The 17,217-nt window shown below is 33.0% G+C and overlaps 2 protein-coding genes and 1 long non-coding RNA gene across 5 annotated transcripts in view; 2 read left to right on the top strand and 1 right to left on the bottom strand.

The window, feature by feature from the left end:
• The window catches only part of LOC138122235 (uncharacterized), a 229,788-nt gene that overhangs the window by 69,462 nt on the left and 143,109 nt on the right, over window positions 1-17,217 (bottom strand). The gene's annotated exons all lie outside the window — the stretch shown is intronic.
• The window catches only part of d4, a 284,602-nt gene that overhangs the window by 186,445 nt on the left and 80,940 nt on the right, over window positions 1-17,217 (top strand). The gene's annotated exons all lie outside the window — the stretch shown is intronic.
• On the top strand, window positions 12,979-16,203 carry LOC138122185 (myoneurin-like). The gene is made up of 2 exons (XM_069036355.1): window positions 12,979-14,400; window positions 14,456-16,203. Exons 1-2 carry the CDS (start codon window positions 13,203-13,205, stop codon window positions 14,908-14,910), a joined length of 1,653 nt encoding a protein of 550 aa, XP_068892456.1. The 5' UTR covers window positions 12,979-13,202; the 3' UTR covers window positions 14,911-16,203.

Genomic DNA, 17,217 nt, shown 5'->3' with positions numbered 1-17,217 from the left:
TACAATGCAAATATACCAAATGTACAATACAACCCTGCTTAAAATATTACCTGCTAGTGGTAAACTAGGATTTATAAACCCCGCAAGATCTTTAACTTAAAGTACCATAAAATTTTACGACCTACAACCAAATTGAAACTACAATACCTACTCGTATTTTAGGATACAGGGTAGGTATCCCGATTATTACCAGATGTTCGGTTTCTTATTCACGAAGCGGCTTTAGTAAAATGCGAACTCTGCCGTATTACTCAGCGCAAAGTAAAATGAAACAGCCGCTTCGGTGATTTTGTGGTTAGTATAGTCCTACAGAAACTCTAGTAGAATTCGACTTTGGTTGTAAAATTAACAACAACAACCGAAGAATAAGATTTTATCAAGTAATAACCTTTGTCATAAATACAACTACCACTACCTGTAACATCCCTGCCTGAAGCTAACGAACCCCAAACTGACGAACCTCATTAGTCATTAGCATTTATCAGTATCAGGATTATTGCTGCAGCATAAAATTCTATTCTTCAAGTGACAAACATAAATTTACAACCAAAGTCGAATTCCACTAGTTTCTGTAGGACTATACTTTTTAATTACGCTACCCGCCAGAGTCACGTTAAAATACTATAGGTACACTTCTATTAAAAAAAAGCGTAGTAATAGTGAGCACAATTTTGGCTAGATTGCTATATCGTAAACCTATCTTTTAATTGTTGTTACTTAGAAACCTGTAACAAAACCCATGATGATAGCTGGATTTGATCGATGTATTCTTCAGAGATTTTAATGTGTAGAGGTACATTCATATTTGGTGGCGGAAACAAAAGACTGAGAAATGTCACAAAAATGTATTGTCAGTGTCAAATTTCTCATAAACATCGTAAAAAGGGAATGTCTAGGTAAATTTAAATTTTCGCTAAATTAATTGAAAAAATAAATTCTAAGGAAACCAATTTTTGTCAGTGGTTCATAAGAAAAAGTTATTCTCATATAATCAAACGGATTACAAATTTTGTCTCTAGTTCGACGATGAATAACTTTCTTATTGCTAATTTGCTGCATTTCTGTTGAAATCACGAACGTCTTTGAGAAATTTGACACTGACAATACAAATTTGTGACATTTCTCAGTCTTTTGTTTCCGCCATCAAATATGAAAATATCTCTATAAATGTTTAGCAAGTATGTTAGGCAAGTATCACCAATTATTACTATAAACACAATTCAAATTTTTATTCACAAATTTATGGAAAAAGGCAACTCTCAACAATCTAACAACAATTTAAAAATTTATAAAAAACAGTGTTCACACATTTGACATACATACAAAATGTCAGTAATACGTTTACTTGGAAACGATTAATTAATTTTATCCCTATTTACAGTAGCCCTCAATACGTGTACGCTTTTTTTTTAATAGAAGTGTACGTTCTCAAGCGACTCTTCAACGCCAACTTTGAGGTGAAATTTAAAAAAACACCCGATATAATAATAAGTATTTTCCTCTGATTACTCGAACCAGACAATTGTTTATTAAAAAAAAAAAAATAGGTGAAATTACATAATTTCTTTTTTATTATACCTGAATCATAATCCCTGTTTTTGACACTAAAATGTGTGCGAAAAAGGGCCTTTAAAACACTAAAGCTTTAAGGGTTGCTTAGGTAACAACAAATTCACCTATATTTTGAACAATGATAAATAGACATTGATACACGATTTATGATAGCAACGAAACAACAACAATTGACCATTTCTATATCAACAATTAATGACACAGATTACCTCGGAAAAGGTATTTCAATTTGCTTTTTTTTTGTTATAATTTTCAGATTTTAGTGCAGGTATAATAAAAAATAGCGTATGATACACGTTTATAAGGGCCTTTAAAGCACTTGCGACATTAAAAGGACTCCGCTACGTGTCGTGCTCTTAAACTCGTCGCGCGTGCTTAAAGGCTTCCTTATAAACTTGTATCATAATATACAGGCTGATTCACGTAGCCCGTTCATTAGAAACTTTCTGATTTCCCCAAATCGTATTAATATGAAAATTGGTAGTTGACTATAATCGACTATTCCAAATTCAAATGAAATATTTTCAAACTGGTGGCACTTCCGGAAATACCGGAAATAGACGCCATCTTTATTTGTTTAAATGGAAAGGCCTCATTTTGACTTCACATTTCGATTCTGCGTTAAATTTTGAGTTTAGAACGTCTTTTTGTCAACACTTATCTGTCATCTTTTTTGACCTATGTCATCTTTTTTGCAAAAAAGCGAGGTTGCAGGGCTTCATTAACAAATTTATAACTCTTGAACCATCGGAAATAAGTAATTGATTTTTTTTAGTTGAATTTGTAAAGACCTGGCCGATCTTTTCCGCCATTAGTGAAATTTTTTTTATGTTTCATACGCCTACTGAAATTTTTCAAAGTTGCTAATCAAAAAATGTCAAAAACTTAATTTTTTTAAATGGCTTGTGACACTAGATGTAAATGTAAAATTTAATTCTAAGCCTACTTTTATTAACATTGTGTATGCGTATTCCCAGCCGTTTTGACGTAATTTCGATTTTTTGAGTAAAATATTCTTTTTTTTTTATCTAACAATTGTTTTATTTGAATTTTTATTCAAAATGCACAAGCAATAAACAGTTGATAACAACGAAATAATAAAAAATAAGCAAATTAACAAAACAATATTTTCAATGAAATCATTTACATTAAAATATTTTTTGTTAATTTGCTTATTTTCTATTGTTTTGTTGTTATCTAATGCTATTTTTCAATAAAAATTAAAAAAAAACAATTGCTTATAAAAAAGAATATTTTATTCAAAAAATAGAAATTACGCCTGAACGGCTGCAAATAGAATAATGTTAATAAAAGTGGCCTTAAAATTTAATTTTACATTTATATCTAGTGTCAGAAACGGTAGTTGCCATTTAAAAAAATGAAGTTTTCGACATTTTTTGATTATCAATTTTAAAAAATTGCAGTAGGCGTATGAAACATAAAAAAATGTCGTTAATAGCGCAAAAAAGCGGTCAAATCTCTGGCAAGTCAGTAAAGTAAAAATAAATTATTTATTTCTGATGGTTCAGGAATTATAATTTTTTTAATGAAGCCCTGCAACCTCACTCTTTTGCAAAAAAGATAACATAGGTCAAAAACGATGACAGATAAGTATTGACAAAAAGACGTACTAAACTCAAAAGTTAACGTAGAATCGAAATGTGAAGTCAAAATGGGGCCTTTTTATTTAAAAAAAACGATCATGGCATCGATTTCCGGTATTTCCGGAAGTGCCGCCATTTTGAAAATATTTCATTTGAACTTCGAGTAGTCGATTATAGTCAACTATATACCAATTTTCATATTAATATGATTTTGGGAAATCAAAAAGTTTCTAATGAACGGGCTGCGTGAAACAGCCGGTATATACAGGCTGTATATACCGGGACATTTTTTTAACATTGAACATAGCTTATACTTATTCCCTATGTTCAGTTTTAAAAAACACAGGTCAATGCATGTATGTAATTACGTAACCAAGGTAACAAAAATAAATACTTGACAGTTTAACAAAATGGTCAAGTTATTTGAAGAAGAAATACACATAATGCAGTTATTCTATGCCAATCAGAGCATTAGAAATGTGCGTGACATTTCCAATGCAACACATGATAGACCAATTCCATCAATCGGAACAATTTTTAACATTATTTCAAAATCTCTGGTGTTCGGTATATGTAGTTGGTTGCATAGCAACTCACAATGCATTGATCTGTGTTTTTTAAAGTTGAACATAGGGAATAACGGCCGGTTTCATAATCCGACCCTAAAGACTCCTTTAATAAAATGCGCCTTTAAGGTAAATGCGACTTTAAATCTAAAATAAAGGAGACTGCATTTCATAAACACGGACTATCGAAACATTAGTTAAAATTTGCATTAGTTCGAAAACGAATCATTCACCGTGTGTACGTAGTCATTTTCCTAGGGAATTCTAGGGAATTTTACAGTAAACGTTTGAAAGTTTTGGTAACTCGCAACTGTTTCCCTCGGACTTTGAATTGTATTTCGAGTAGGTATTTTAATTTTTGTTTACATTCTGCATTTTACATTTTGCTAGTGGAGCAGCGCCAAATTAAAACATCCGATTAATAAAAGATTGGGACCAAAAATGCCAAATCCAACCTTTCAAGTGAAGGAGCAATTTTATAAATCTAAAACAAAACTTGTATAAAATAAGATCCTACACTTAAAGAGAAGAGAGGAAAGAGAAGAACATGAAAGGAAAAAACTGTTACCTATTAGACTTAGATTGAATTAGCAAGAAAACAATTGAGCAATAAAAACTAATGAATTCATGGAATATCTTTATTTTCTGAATACCTATAAGTTTCCGAAATGTTGATTTAATTATTCGGTAAGTACCTACTAATTCACAAAAAAAAAAACAGCAATTTGTGGCAATGCACTAGCCTAGCGAAATGTCACTTGTCATGTAATTGAGGTTATGTTCCCCATTTAAATCCACCTTTAACGAGATAAAAGGCCGACAACGAGCTTTTAAAGTTAAAGGGGGTTTTAAGGATTTAAAGACGCCTTTAATGAATATGAAACACAATTTTTAGTTAAAGGTGGTTTTAAATTTAAAACCGCTTTTAAAATACATTATGAAACCGGCCGTAAGTATGGACTATGTTCAGAGTTAAAAAAATGTCCCGGTATATAGGTCTCCCAGAACTCGCGGCGGATCAAACTAAAGCGTCGTTTTCATGGTGGCTTTACAAGCGTGGCTCGCTCGGCTAGCTTGGCTTTGGAAGAGTCGTTTTCATTTTCATGGTGGCTTGCTACTTCAAGACAGCCACGCCAACGCGCATGCGCTATTCAGCGAGCTAGCGTTGAGCTGTCACATCAGCTGATTCGATTATGTAGTTGCTTCCAAAGCCTGAGCGTGGCTTTGAAAAATAGAAATAATTCCTATTCTAGCAAAGTCCGAGCCACGCCGCGGCGTTTTTTAAAAGCTGTGCTCCCATTGGTCGAGCGGTTTCCAAGTCGAGCGAGCCACGCTTGTAAAGCCACCATGAAAACGACGCTTAAGAGTGCGATTTCCTTGATGGGAACGTAGAGGGATATGGAGGGAGCACTGCCTATGCTGGCAATGTAAAGGAAGCGGCACGTCGCGAGACCTGTGCGGAGACCTTCTATGACGCCTTTTAAAATGACCGCCAGTACTTCGTGAAATTTCATGACTAGGGTCGTTGGGCATCAGATGCTTCATAGGCGTCGGTGTTCCGTCATTTTACTGGGATTTGCTTTTTTACACGTGAACCGGTTGGTGAATTGTCTTTGTATTTTTTCAGTTGTATAACTCTGATCTGTTTTTATTTTGAACTAATTATTTACGGTCGTCTTCCTACAATTCCTGCAAAAATTGTCTCCAGAAAAAAGTTAAAGGGACGCCACTGGAAAGATGAAATATCTGCGTTAACTTCGGTTTCGCTCGGCTCATCTGGAGACCTTTTATTAGGTCTACAGAAAAGCGCGGTCGTATCCACTTTTTTGAAGAGTGCTCTCTCCATATCCCTCTACGGATGGGAATGAAGGTAAAAAACGTTTAGAAAAATATTCAAGGTGCAACAGCTTTTTAGTTATGAATTAATCAAATCGACCAATAGAGCTCGATCTAATTTTTCCCTTTACGAGACAATTGAGTACCTTCCCTCAATTGCCATCAAGCAACGTGTAGTACAGTCGATGGACAAATAAAACTGGGACAAAAATGACAATCACATAAGTCAAAATTTACAAATTTGCATCGTTTAATTACGGCTTTATCACAAATAGGTTAACTTTGGTATGACATATTATATAGACTCTGACAAATATATTGACAATTCAATAGTTTGATTTACATAGATTAAATTTTAAGTGTCCCAGTTTTATTTGTCCATCGACCGTACGTATGAATAATAATAGTTATTTATTTAACGAGTGCCAAAAAAAGTCCAATTTACACAAGAACGAGTTGAATACAACGTTTTTTTGTTCGACGACCCCCTTAAAGGCTCCAAATCGCTTAAAATCTTTAAAATTAACTTGACGTTTCGTTTTGCCAAGTTGTCACATTTATCAAAATTTTCACATTCTGACAGTGTCGAACAAAAAAATTATATTCAATATTTATCTGGTCGACTTGTCGGAACAGACGTCAAAAGTGACAGCTACTGTTGAAATAACCAAAAATGGGATAATTTCGCCAAACCCAGGCGAAATATGTATGTATTGAAGGATATAAGAAATTGACGGGAGGGATATGATGAATCGAACCTTTGTTGATGGAAGGTAAAATGGTGACGTAGCGTCAAGTGAGTAATATTAAATGATTGTGTTCGAAGTAGGCCGTGCCCATGTTGTTACATTTTTGCCGCTTTCAAGTGAACTGTCAGTTTTGTCGCTGTCACTGTCATTTTTTAGGTGAAAAGTGCGGTGATGAGGTTTTTATTTATTTAATTCAGAAATATTGAGTTTTTTTGCATCAATTTTAAAAATATTGAGTTGTTTTTGTTTTGCACCCAATTGCACCCCGTGTGTGAACGGTGTGTACTCACTTATTCACATCATTTTGATGTTTTTTATGTGGAGCGGCAACCATAAATTTTACATTCAATTTTCACGTCTACTTCGACTACAATCATTTAGAATAACCCTGTAAGAAAGTTATGAGTTGAGGCGTTTTTTATCAAACAGCCTGTATATCAACCCTATACAATTAACAGAACGTTCATAAAGTAACTAACCCTTTTATATATAAGAAATAGAGTTTTCTTGTTCTGCAAACCAGATGTCTAGAGTACCTACCTATAAACTCATACACCTTGACCATCTTGACGTACATCTTCATCCTTTTAAGACATTCTTGAGTTTTGGAAATAGATAATAATAGTTTGAAGCACCCAAATCAGATCTTTTTAAGAAGACTCGAAATAACTTAGGCCGGTATTTATAGTCGGCAACTCAAGTCCAACTTGTGTAAGTTGTACTCAAGTCCTGAGTTTTGCTCAAGTCTAGATCCGTATTATAGCCATTATTTCGGCTAAACTCGTACAAGTTAGACTTGAGTCTTACTCCAGTTTCGTTTGAGTCGAGTTACCATGGTTACATCTTGTGTTGTGACAGCTTGTTTTGAATTATTTTCCAAAATGAAAACGGCTTATACTTTAAAAGAGAAAATTCGGTTGGCTTCTCTCATTCGAGATATGGGAGAGGCAATAGAAAGCAAAAAAACAGACGCAGTTTCGGTGGAACGGAAAAATAGTGCTTGGGAAATAATTACGAGCCACTACAACAGTCAGCCAGAGAGTACCACAATACGCACGGCCCAGCAGTTGAAAAAATTGTGGACCAATATAAAACAAAGATAAGTAATCTAATTTCTGTTTCTATAAACAGAAAATATTGTGTAATTAAGGTTTGGTAGAATTGTGACAATGATAATAGCAATTTTTAATTTTTTACGGTTGTGTCAGAAAACGCGCAGAAAATACGAAAATTATATTTGAAACACTTAAAACCGGAGGAGGGGAACGAAGTGATTCAGAACCTGACACCTTAATGGAGCTTGTGGATGTTGCTGCACCAAACACAGACATTCAACTAGATTGCAGGTGGGACTCTACAGCAGTCTTCATTGGTAGATATACTTAGGTGTTATTTTTATTTGTTTAAATCTAAATCAATAACCCCGCAGATCAAAGTGCTACAAAAGCAAACAGTGTAGCAGAAAATATAGAAGATATTCATAACAATGATGCTGCCACTACATCCACCACAAGAACAATGGATGAAAATTTGTTTGTCGGAAAAATCCGCTCCAGTCGAAATACTCGTCAAACCGCCTTGATAGATGAAGAGAAGAATCTGCGCATTTTAAAAATAAAAGAGGCAATTGAGCAGCAAAGGCAGCTGCATAAAATAAAGATGCAAGCAGCCAAAGCCGAATTGTTTTCATCTTTAGCTGCTGCTAAAAAAGCTGCTAAAGAATTGTCAAGCCAAGAAGTTGAGGATATAAATAAGTTAGTTGATTTATAAATTGTATTTTTATCGAATAATTAAAAGTGTTGAATTATAAATTGTCGCCTAAAAGCTAATCCTAACATGTTGTTATCAATAATTGGAATCTCTTCTATCTCATCTGGAACTTGTTCTTCAAAGTCCAGATCATTGTGTTGGATACCAATATTGTGTAGAACAGCGCAAGCACATATGACTGCCATTGATATCTCCAATTTTGTTCTTAACATTCTACTTAAACAAGGGAATCTTCTTTTCCATTTCCCAAAAAGGCGTTCCACAACATTTCTTGTTCTTTTATGGGCAGTATTGTATCGAATTTCCTGATTTGTTTGGGGATGTATTATCGGTGTCAATAGGTATGGGCGGCAGGCATAACCATTATCACCTAGTAGCAATCCTTTTATAAGCCCTTGTTCAAAACGAACTCGAGCTGAACTGCGGTTAAATAATATTACATTGTCATGTGCAGAACCGGGATGCCGAACTACTATATCCATGATTTCTAAGTTTGGACCACTTATGACCTAAATAGAGATCCGAGATTGCATTCTAGTGGGTTCAACTTTGTAAATTTATACAAACCTGCACATTAAGGGAAAACACACTTTTTCTGTTCCGAAACACTTCACGGTTTGCACCTCCGGGGTTTTGAATTGGTATATGGGTACCATCTACAGCACCTGCCGTACTGGGAAACCCATACCTTTCATTGAAAAGCATTATAGTGCGACGTTGTTCTTCCTCTCTGGCACCAAATTTGACAAAATTGTTCAAATTGTTGGCCAATGATATGAACACCCGTTTGATAATTTGGCTAACTGTTGCCTGACTTATACGTTGTAGGTCACCATCTACTACCTGCCGTTAACAAATTATTAATCATCATAATTATACTTTTTATGTTTGTATCAAACTTGAAAGTTTCCTGTAGCACAAAATCTTAAAGCTATTAGCAGCTGCAACAAAGGTGGAACTGGTAAACCTCGATTTGTAGGTTTCTCTAAATTTCTTATAACCAGAGGAAGTATTATTTCCACAACAACAACTTTGCTAAATCGGTACCTTTTTTCAAATTCGTCATTATGGTAATATTCAAACGGATCAAAAACATTCCGTATATACCGCTTTGGCAAACGTTGTTGACGCATATTCGGAACTTCTTCTTCTTCTCCTACTTCGTCAACAAAGTCATAAAAATCTTCCATCCTGCGATAGATAAGTATCTAATGCTTACATCTAAAATTCAAATTTGAACATTAGTACCTATCCATATAATTAAAACGAAACGAAAAACAGCAGCTGTCAGAGAGTACAGAGACAATTTTGGACCGCTAAACTCATGTAACCAAGACTTGAGTCTGCCTAACCCCTAACTTGGGCTTGAGTCAAACTTGAGTGCTCATCAATGCTCAAGTTTTGTTTATAAAACACAAATCGGAACTCAAGTCTGTCTCAAGATTGAGTCTAACTTAAGTTTGGACTATAAATACCGGCCTAAGGTCTAAGGCCGGTATTTATAGTCGGCAACTCAAGTCCAACTTGGGTAAGTTGTACTCAAGTCCTGAGTTTTGCTCAAGTCTAGATCCGTATTATAGTCATTATTTCGGCTAAACTCGTAAAAGTTAGACTTGAGTCTTACTCCAGTTTCATTTGAGTCGAGTTGCTATGGTTATACCATACACCTTGTGACAGCTTGTTTTGAATTCTTTTGCTAAATGAAAATCCCGTACAGTTTAAAGGAGAAAATTCTGTTGGCTTCTCTCATACACGATATGGAAGAGGCAATATAAAATAAAAAAACAGATACAGTTTCGCTAGAACGAAAAAATAGTGTTTAGGAAAGGATTAACACCCAGTACAATAGCTAACCAGAGAGTACTACAGTACGCACGGCCCAGCAATTGAAAAAACTGTAAACCAATATGCAATACAGGGTATTTCACGAATGATAATAATGAACCCACACTACATTTCCGAAAAAAGCTGGCTACTGAAATTAAAATGTCCGGCTTTTTTTGAAAATATATTGTGGTGTGCATTTTTTATTCCATTAGGCTCATTATCACTCGTGAAATAGTCTGTATACAAAATACGTTGTTGACTTATATGTACATATTTGGAACTTCTTCTTCGTAAATAAAGTCATAACAATTTTCCATCCTGCGATAAATAAGTATTTAATGCTTACATCTAAAATTCAAATCTGAACATTAGTGCCTACCCATATAATTGAAACGAAACGAATAACAGGAAAACAGCAACTGTCAGACAGTACAGAAACAATTTGGACCTCTAAACTCATGTAAGCAAGACTTGAGTCTGCCTAACCCCTAACTTGGGCTTGAGTCAAACTTGAGTGCTCATCAATGCTCAAGTATTGTTTATAAAACACAAATCGGAACTCAAGTCTGTCTCAAGATTGAGTCTAACTTAAGTTTGGACTATAAATACCGGCCTAAGTATTTTCTATTTAATACTGACTTTCATTGAAATCAAAGTGTTAACCTTGAGCTATCAACTAATTTTATTCAAATTTTCCCAAATCGTGTAGGGTGTAGGTATTTCAGTAACAAAAATGAATGATTAAAATTTGAAAAATGTAATCCTCAAAATAAAAACAAAGTAATTATGAGATCTCTGTTTCGTGTACACTCGATTACAAATCGAGACATGATTTTAATCAGATGATTAATATTGTCCCGAGGTAACTGATACCATGCTTCCTGTTGCCACAGGAAATTTGAAATTTTATCATCGAATATTATTCCAGTGAAGATAATTAGACATCTCAGAATTAACCACAATAGTTATTTTTGTATTAAGTGCGCAAAATGATTGTTTTTTGTTGGGGCATGAGTTTTTGGTAGAGACCGTTAGGTCGAGACTTCAAACTCATTCGAATACGCCAACAAAACAATCATCTTTCGCACGAAATACAAACACTATTTTTTCGACAACCGCATTTTAAAATTTTTGATCTTAATTTTTGTAAAATTTTCCTTGGATGCTAAAATATTTGTCAAAAATGACATACTTTGCGACTTGATAACGATGCATAAATGTCACGTTTTTTTGACGGTTGTAGAAAAAAGACTATTTAAAACTAATCGTTCAACTCGACATTATGAATATGAGATTCAGAGATTTGAAAGAAAGATGCAAAATTTCTATTCATGTATAGGTACTCCCGTTTCTGTTGACAAAATAAGGTTTTTTGTTCGACACTGTCAGAATTTGAGAATTTTCTCCTATGTGAATGGATTTTGATAAATGTCACAACTTGTCAAAACGAAACGTCAAGCTAATTTTAAAGGTTTTAAGCGATTTGGAGCCTTTAAGGGGCTCGTCAAACAAAAAAACGTTTTATTCAACTCGTTCGTGTGTAAATTGGGCCTTTTTTGGCACTCGTGGGCCTTTAAAACGCTCGTTTCACTCACGTTTTAAAATGGCCCACGCGTGCCAAAAAAGGCCCAATTTACACACAAACTCGTCAAATAAACTACTATTATTTCCCAAATAGATGCTACATTGCATCAGTATATTTCATAACAAACATATCTTGTACTGATAATTTATTTGATCAGTTCTAAAAGGAATATGTAACCCAAAAAATTGTGATTAATTTTCTTTCAAATATTAATTATTTGTTTTTTTTTTTCTGACATAAATATTTTGGGAAAATTTGAATATGTACAGTCGCGAGCAATAAATTTTGGTCGTCAAGGTCATTCTTTGACACAATCGAAAAGCTCCATTGTAAAACAGTCGTAAATATCATAACCTATCATTATGTTGTATGACATTAATTGTCATTTTTTTCTCATTTTTTTGACACTTTGTTGACATGGGCATAATTAAGCAGGGACATTTTTTAAATCTGTGACAATCTAACCAAATTTTGAAATGACATTGACGACCAAAATTTATTGCTCGCGACAGTACTTACGTATACATAATCGACTCACGAGTCACGACTATAATAAGGTGTTACAATTTCAATGAAAGTTTGTACATAATTATACTTTTCATTGAACTGCTCAGTTGATTTTGCTCAAGATTAACTGTCCTCGGAGATTTTTTTATTTATAATTTGTGTTTCCTTTAAGTTCAATAATTATTTATTGTGATTTGTGAAGGAAGGAAGTCCTCAAAATCTTTGTTTCAGACTGAACTAGATATCGCATGATACCACCAGCAATGCACCAGAATTACATAGCTTGATCTTCATCCCTCTACCAACTTCATCCAAAAACGTAGATTCGTTACTATACCTACCAAAAAGTATGCACCAGTATGCACTATACTACAGAATATCTATGGAGTGTATATCGTTCATCCAATCACTGTGATTAACGTTAAATTTTAATATTAAACTATCAACTCTCAATACCTATCTGCAGTAGGTATACAGTTTGATTATCGTGACACAACACACACAACAACATTTTAAAGTATTGTAAAAAAAAATAGGAGCGATAACATTCTTTCATTTTCTGGAAATTATTGTGCATACCCCTTTACACTGAATTCAATGTAAAAGTCACGTATCCCATAAATGCTTGAAAAATGCAATAAATTTTTGAGTACATTTGGAATGAACACTTTCTAAGTATATTTATCTGAACGCCAAACGGTAGATAAATTCAAACACACATTTTCAAATAAATTTTAGTAGGTATTTATACTAAATTTTCCTTTCTTTGACCTTAATCACATCAAGTTTTATTTTTTCGCTATTTAAATCGATGGTGTAAGAATGGTGGTATCACGATATTCTACATCGCATTATAACAACAATCCACCATATTTTCTACTTTCCCCTCTCCCCTGTTGCCTTGTTTTCAAGTTCCGAAGTTAGCTCCCTCTGTTGGGAAGAGTAGCAACTTTTTTACCCCGTTCTTTATTTCATCAATTATGGTGGAAGCGCAACAAGTGTTTCAGTTTTATTGCTAAAAATGTTTATTAAGATTTTTATTTTACTCTTTTAAGACTGATTGGTGATTAGCTTCAAACTTTCATTTTATTTTTATCCATACCAGCTCTATATACATACCATACACCCAAGAGTATACGAGAAGATATAAAAGATTTTGTGGAACTTTCTTGTGTCTAATTCAAAAATGGATATGAAAAACAACTTGGCATTAAGAAAAAAACGAGAATTGTTGGGAGGCATCACGAAAAGAAAAATGAGTTTACGAAAGTATATGGACAATATAAAACAAAATGAGTGTAGATTAGACATAACACAAATAACAAAATGTGTATTTCTTGGATCTTTGTGCTTAAAACCCGTCCCACAGCTTTTTGAGTCTCCTTTACTGCTCGAGGAATTAGATATGAGAGTTGGAAATGTTAAAAGTTCTATTTCAATAAATGATGAAAACTTGGATCAACCATTTCAAACACCGATCATAAAGGATGAAGCTACACCAAGCAACCTGGTAAAAAAGGGAGGGCCTAGAAAGAAGTGCCTTAATGTGCCTAAAATAAAAAAGAAAACACTCAGGGAAAAATATAAATTAAGAACCACATCTAACAATTTAATTAATGTAAAGAATGAAAGTGCAGTATTTGAAAATAATGAATCTGTTGAGGCTGATGACATACCACTTACGTTGCCAATAAATAATAACAATCAGATGACCACAGCTAGTTGCAATAGCTCAAACGGCATCACTACAGAAACTGACACAAGTATTATTTTATCAGAAGTAAATGATGCACCTTATGTAAAATCTCAAACAGTTGAAAAATCAAATGAACAACAGAACAATATTAGATTTGAAGATGTAAATATTGAACAGAAATTTTTAACAGAACCAACATTAAATTCAAGTTTTGAAGACTCGGACAATATACCACCAGATATAAAAAGTGGGGACTCTGTTGAGATTCAGTATAATGATGTTGAAAGTTTAAAAAGAGAATCAACACCAGAGTTAATACTTTCAGATTCAGATGAGGATGCCATAGACCAGTTAATGTTTAATATCATGGATATTAAAGTCGGACCAAATGTTTTTGAAAAAGAATTCTTTGATATGCCACCTTCAGATATTGAAGAGTATGATGAATACACTAGTGAGTTTAATGAAAAAGATGAATCAACAGACACAAATGAATCTAAAGTGAAAGTTAAAAAATTCATCAAACGTAATCCCCAATGCAAAATATGTTCCCAAGTATTTTCAAGTTACATGCAATTAAAAGAACATAAGGAGGCCCATAAGGGAGACAGACCATATCTTTGTTTAAAGTGTAATGAGAATTACAATTCCCTAGATCAGTTAATTGCTCATTTAAGGAAACATCAAGGTGATTATCTAGCAAATGATATATATTTAATTTATTCATTGCATACATGTTGTAGGTAAACGACCATATGTTTGTAAGAAATGCAACGAAGAGTTTAAAACTATTAAAGCCTTGGAAGAGCACAAACCAGTCCACGTCCTCCAAAAAGTTGTGCCCCACACAAAAACTTTTAAATGTGAGGTTTGCGCTAAAGAATTTCGTAAGTTGTGTGATTTAGAAAGACATACTAGAGTGCACACTGGTGAAAAACCATCAGTTTGTAACATCTGTAACAGGCGATTCCAACAAGCGCACAATTTGAATAAACATTTGCTCATCCACACGCAGGAGAAACCGTTTGAGTGTGATATTTGTAATAAAAAGTTTGGAAGAAACGACGTCTTGAACAGACACTTGCTTACGCATTCTGTAAAAAAGCCAAACCATTGTAAATTTTGTTCAAAAAGTTTTATTCGAATTTCACAACTTTTGGCTCATAAAGAAAAATATCATTCTAAAGAAACTTCCTAACATTTTGCTTATTATATTGATGTTTTTTATGGCAGTGATGATCTCTCTAATTATTATTAAATCAAAAAATTATTAAATAATTTTATCTACATTATTAGTCTACGGTAAAACTGAAAAAAAGATTTCATTTTTATTATTGACACAAAAATACATATATTTTATTTGGAAAATGGAAGTTTCAACAGTTTTTTGCAGATTATGTTTAATTTGTTCAAGTGCAATCCAATATTTCAAGATTTTCAACTGTTTCATACTTTCGGTTTTGCGAAATTTCCTCTTTATATGTTTCAATTTTTATTTAAGTTCAGTTTATTTGAGACTTTATTCTTATATTGCCCATTATGTTTTATACACGTTATGTAGATGTATTGCAATTTTTTAAAGAAAGATTTTTTCAGTTTATGTTATGGGTTAACTGAAATTATCTTAATTAGAACTGCAGAAATACTGGTCTAAAATCTTTTTTATTTAAACTTGTACTTTGCTTACGTCAAAGCAAAAATAAGTGAAATATGTTATAATGTGAGACAATAAATTTAATAGTTACCCCTCTAGATGATTGTATTCTGCATTACAGGCGGTCCATTTTTATTTTATTAACAATTACTGTTGTAAAAATACTGATGTCTAGTAAGGTATAATTTTGTTACTGGTAATTTTCGTATATAGTTTGTCCAGCGAGAGATTGGTTGACATAGAAATCACTAAATTCTACGTAGAGAAAGTAGTACAGTACCTAGTACACGTAAAATTTGAAATATATCTTTCAAGCAGTAATATTTTTGCCATGAAATTATGCTCTAATTAATGTATTCTACTAATGTTGGGTTAATTTAATAAAATTTAAAATCTCCCAATCTCTCGCTGGAGGATGTATAGAAAAAAAAAATCAGTTTAGTGTTATTAATTATTGTTAATTAAAAAATTATATCATGTTTCATTAGGTTCCATTGTGTATATAGTTATTAAACGTTACAACAAGTGTGAGAAGGTAATGTAACGTCAAAGTGCCTTTATGTATCTTAACAATAAAATAGAGTGCCTTTTGATTATCTATATTAAAGATCATCTTTCAATACAAAATATTTCAAGTGAAATCAATATGTTTTATATAATGTAGTATAATTCACTTGAATTTTTTTATTTACAGGTAGATTTTAATTATATCTACCTATACTTAATTTACTTTATGGAAATATAAAAAATAACTTATTATATATGTCCTTTTTCAGATATACACATATATAGTTAGATATTAATATCTTTGTAATTCCTAAATAAATTTACAACTAATTTGGCCACGATTTTCTTCCACTAAATTTTACGTCTATCATAAAATAAACGAAATACAGACCAACCATTTTGCAAAATTTGCTAACCAAAGTAACCAAACAGAATATTGTGACAGCTCTGTACTAATTTTTTATTTTGTTATGCGCTTCGTAAGTTATATGTAGCATCGTAATAGTACTATGGCGAGCATGGAATTTCGGGCAGCAATTTACATGTCATTTAAAAAACCCAATGTAGTCTAACCTTTATTGTCATAAATGTCATAATGATTAATTTTGACGGAACTTCAAAATAAACTGTCACAATTATGCACAATTATTTTACATTTTAGTTATTGATTTCCAAAGTTTAATAAAATAGACGGTTTAGTTCTCAGAAAATCACATCTAAGCACTTGCAGCTTTTCAGAATTGATGAATGCAATTTGCAAAATGATATGAGACAATAGTTGATATTAAAATTAGGTTATTAATACGTCTAGCACCTAAAGCCTATTTCACATTTTATATGAGTCAAATTTCAAGTCTGCCCGAAATTCCGTGCTCTCAATAGTACATATATTCTGTACTTGTGGTTCCTCACGCTCGCGCTCGGAATCTTCCACTCGTACATCGAATTTTCATTCTAACCGAGAACACAGACTGTATTTTCTCCACGGCCATGTAAAAATTCTCCACAGAACGTATGAATTAAAAACAATTAAATCTGAACAATTCTTATTTCTTTCAAGTAAAACTTGTCACAAAACAATTAAGACGTCGCATTGATATCTGACACTGAAAGTTTTGAAATCCATGGCAATCTATGTATTTCGTTGAACATAATTATGGAATATTCATTCAGCTACTTGTTATGGAATGAAAATACATGCAAAACACATAAGAAGCAAGTGTTTCAGAATAAATATTCTCAATCCCAAGAGAGAATTTTTACTTTCTATTATTAAAAATGATTTCGGAATTATTACATTTACTAACTGTCGTGGAGAAAAAATCTTTGTTTACCGTTTTCTAA

This window comes from Tenebrio molitor, chromosome 1 (assembly GCF_963966145.1).
Source record: "Tenebrio molitor chromosome 1, icTenMoli1.1, whole genome shotgun sequence".
NCBI lineage: Eukaryota > Metazoa > Arthropoda > Insecta > Coleoptera > Tenebrionidae > Tenebrio > Tenebrio molitor.
The sequence above is the reverse complement of the archived record's forward strand: the minus strand, read 5'-3'. Positions and strand labels throughout refer to the sequence as shown.